The sequence below is a fragment of the Crocodylus porosus genome, unplaced genomic scaffold, assembly GCF_001723895.1.
Source record: "Crocodylus porosus isolate Cpor-Errol unplaced genomic scaffold, CroPor_comp1, whole genome shotgun sequence".
Classification (NCBI taxonomy): domain Eukaryota; kingdom Metazoa; phylum Chordata; order Crocodylia; family Crocodylidae; genus Crocodylus; species Crocodylus porosus.
The window spans coordinates 4,983,117-4,987,164 of record NW_017728907.1 but is presented as its reverse complement, the minus strand read 5'-3'; the positions used below and the strand labels follow the sequence as shown (position 1 = coordinate 4,987,164).

At 45.0% G+C, this 4,048-nt stretch overlaps 1 protein-coding gene across 1 annotated transcript in view; it reads left to right on the top strand.

Annotated features, from left to right (window-relative positions):
- PTPRC (protein tyrosine phosphatase, receptor type C) overlaps positions 1-4,048 on the top strand; it is a 150,864-nt gene that overhangs the window by 117,911 nt on the left and 28,905 nt on the right. The window contains exons 11-12 of the mRNA XM_019530565.1: positions 240-348; positions 1,334-1,365. Coding sequence (XP_019386110.1) covers positions 240-348; positions 1,334-1,365 — 141 coding nt within the window. The remainder of the gene's footprint in view (positions 1-239; positions 349-1,333; positions 1,366-4,048) is intronic.

Genomic DNA, 4,048 nt, shown 5'->3' with positions numbered 1-4,048 from the left:
TCAATCTGGACCTTTAAATCAGTCCCCTGATTCGATTCGGATTTGGAGATTTGGCCACTGAATCAGGCGGAATCTCCTCCAAATGGAATCACCACCTGAAACTTCCCACAGTCCTACCCGGTATATCTATGCGCATATATATAAACATATAAAAAGGTCAATGCAATTGTTATAAAAATTCTGATTGTTTGTTAAAAAGAAGTTAAAATGGATATACTCTTTCTTATCTTGGTTGACAGATAATTCTAAAGCCCTGATTATATTCTTGGCATTCTTGATTATTGTCACATCAGTTGCCTTGCTTCTAGTTCTGTACAAAATCTATAATCTTCACAAAGACAGCTTACGGTAAGTTTCACATTTTAACTTTTTTTTCCTTAAAGAAGTAGAAAAGGCAGAAGATTTTGAATATAGTGCTAAAAATTTAAAAATGAAAATCAAATATTTCATTTGATGTTTGAAAAAGAAAATCTTGATTTAAAAATCAGTGCAAGCAAAACCAAAGAGGTATGTGGGATGGCTTACATAGCAGTGGCTATAATGTGGACTCTAAATAATGTGCAACAGGATATCTCTGATTGATCTGATACAGGTTACAAAAAGCTGGTGAGATAAATATAACATTATGTATACAGTATTTTCATTAATAAACATGGCCTGTCCATATTATTTTTCATCCCAAGTATTGATAAATTACTGATTCATTAACTACTCAGAATCTTGAAATGCTTATGAATTTTCTTGAAATTTCTATAAAGACAGATTCATCTGAGAATATGTACCACGTATTTTTTAACTGTTCACTGTTCATTAATATTAGCTTGTAAAAGGCTCAGTGTGGGGAGACAACTCTAAGTATAAAACACTTTTCACATCTTTCTGATCTCAGAATCACTGAATATTCATATAATTTAGGGATCCCAATCCCCTTGGAATCAATCTAACTTTGTGCAGAGATATTAATCTTGTCTGAAGATCAAAACTATTATACTAGTTTAATAATTAGGCAGGGGATTGGAGCTTTCTAGAGTCTTGTCTAATTTGCTGTGATTGTTCCATCTATCTACTCTAATCCATCATAGGTGGAAGATGAAGCACAGTAATAGCTATGTTTTCACTCAAGGGTAACGTTGTTTAGCTTTATTTACTGTGGGATAGGAGCACACAGACATGACTGTGGCCACAAATCAGATGGCAGGTACTCCTTTCTCCATAAAGCAATAAACTTGTAGTCTGTCCATGCCTTATGATTGTCAAATTAATTGTTTCCTTTAATTCATTGCCATACATGCACTTTACATTTCAAAGCCTTATAAATGTTTGTTTCTTATAGGAATTCATATGAAGATGTGGGGCTTGTTAGAGGTAAGTACCTTTTTCACTATGTTTTGCAAGTGAAAATGTGTAATATTAGACAAATGCTTAATTCCAAGTCACAGCCTTCCATGCTTCACCCAGTTAATTTCAATCTAACACATATTGGGAGCATCTAGATGTGCTATTAATGTAGTGCAGTTTGCACCGCAGTTTATTGTTCCACCGTAGGATAGTACTTGTGTCTGGTAGTAGTTAGTTTACTCTGGCCTAATAGCACTGCACATGTAGTAGCAATTCTATATTAGAACAATTCAATGTTGTCAAAGCCAAAAAAATCAGTTAATGAATAGACTCTATATGTGGTTGTGGCAGGTCCAGGCCACAGGGGTAGTCATGATGCCCCTGTTGGCTGTGTGGCTCTTGCCTGGCTCTGTCTCTAATGTAGCCCTCCCTTGATTTATCACCTGCCACACCTTGTTCTTAATAAAGATTAAATGAGGAAGGCTGCCCATGGGCCTTAGTGAGCCTTAGTCCATACAAATCACTACTAGGTCTCTAGTAGTCTTGATTCAGCCCCTCCCTCTTGATAGTGCTGGGCACTTCTTGCTGCAGCTGCCCAGAGCAATGCCTAGGCTGCCCTATGGCTCCTCTCCACCGCCATCACTGATGCCTCTGGGCCACCCAGCAGGGCAGTGGTCACAGTGCAGAGGAGCCACAGGGCAGCCCGGGTGCAGGCTCCAGGTGGCTACAGCAAGAAGGACCTGGCAGCAGTGAAGGGGAGGGGCTGCTTTTCCCTCATGCTGAGCAACAGCTTCTGCCTGGCCACCAACCCTGCTGCTGCTGCTCCAGCTCAGCATGGGTGGGTGACTTTGAGTCCGGAGCAGGCATGGGGCAGGCTGGGGTTAGGGCTGTCTGCATGGGTACTGGCTGGTCCAGAGCTGGTTCACTCCACTGGGCCAAGTCTGGAGTGGGTGTGGGGTGGGCCAGGGGACATGTGTGCGTAGGTCCCTGTCAGTAACATGGGGTACAGCTTCCACAGGAGCTGCTGATGCCCAGTGTTTTAGAAACTCTTGTATTTAGGTACTGAAATATGGATGTAGGAACAAAACTTTAAACTCCCATAAATTAAACAACCCATGGGTGCCCAAAACTTCAGTTACGGGCATTTAGGTTTATGCATTTAGGTGCATAAAGTGAAATAGACCTTTATTTGTCTTGATTTTTCTCTATTATCTCTTATTGTAAACAACACTCCTTATCAAGGCCTGAGCTAAAAGGTCCAATGTTAGTATAGGGGAAGGAGGCCAGTAAGACCAAGACCCCTATAAGGCAAATGACTGTACAACAAGGGTGAGAAAAATCCAAGCTGCAGGCTGGATTCTACCTCCAGAGGGACTTTGTCCAGCTTGCGGCGGGTCCCTTGGTCCCACCAGGCCCAGATGCCATCCAGCCCATGGCATGTCCCACCATCCCCTGGGCATGCAGTAGAGCCGGGGATAGCAACAGCAGCAGCTAGAAGGAGCTGCTGCTGCCTGGACTGCCAAGAAAGGTGCGGAGGTGCGCCAGCCCCTCTGCGTCCTAAGGGGTGATGGGACACACCACAGGCTGGATTTTGCCTGGGCCTGGTGGGACTAAGGGACCCACCACAGGCTGGACAGAGTCCTGATCTAGCCCATAGGCCATATTTGCCCACCTCTGTTTTACAGCCATTTACCTTTTAGGGATCTTGGCCTTATTGGCCACTTCTCCCTATAGTCTCTCTGAGCCTTTTAGCCCAGGCCCATGATAATGGACTAGGCTTATAGGCTTGAGCCTCCCTGGCTGCAAGTCCCTGACTCTGTCAGTCTCTGATAGTGGCCCCTCTTGGGCCAGTTGAGATCTCCAGGCTCTCCTGCTCAGCAGTCCCCAACTGTGATCCCTCCTGGACCATTAGCCTCTCCTGGGCCCTGGACTTGGCCGTGCTCTTAGACCACTTGAAACTTCCAGGCTCTCTGGCATGACTGGCCCCCTTGGACTTGGTCTCCAGCCATGGTCCCTTCTGGGTCCTGGCCCCACTCCTGGACTTGTTGGGACATCCAGGCTCCCCAGCCTTGGCAGTATCTGTCTGTAGCCCCTTCTCTGGGCTGGTGAACCCTCAGGTCCCACACACAGCCCCTCTCTGGGTTTGTGGACCCCCACATCCCCTCTCTGGGCTCTTAGACCATTGGATCCCACTCACTGCCTTCACCCCCTGCCCCCCTGGGCTACCAGCTCTCTGAGTAGGCCTCAAGCTTACTTAATAAAGCTTAATAAAAAGACTTATGCCCTCTGTCAGACACACAAACCCTCTCTCACACCAGTTGGCTTGTCACAATGAGTATATGAAGTGAGTGGCTGGAACGTGACTAAAAGTTTTCAAAATAAGGAAAACCTTGTATTTATTAGTTTGGCACCAAATCTATTTCTGTTCCTCAGACATTGGCCATAATATGACCAAAACAGACCTCTAGAAACTCTTACGGGGCTCATTTGTGAACCAAATTTCCCTCCAAAAAGACCTTTCCACAAGTAAAGAACTGAGCATCAACATGAGATACCTCTGTGCTCAGTTATAAAAACTTTTTGACACACCATCCTTCTGCTTACTGTATCTGGTAGCCCTCTTACTCTTTGTTGCGCCTCGACCACCGGTGTACCCTTGACCTGTGAGCCTGGGTCGGCACGACTGGCTTGGCGCAGAAGGGGTAGATGA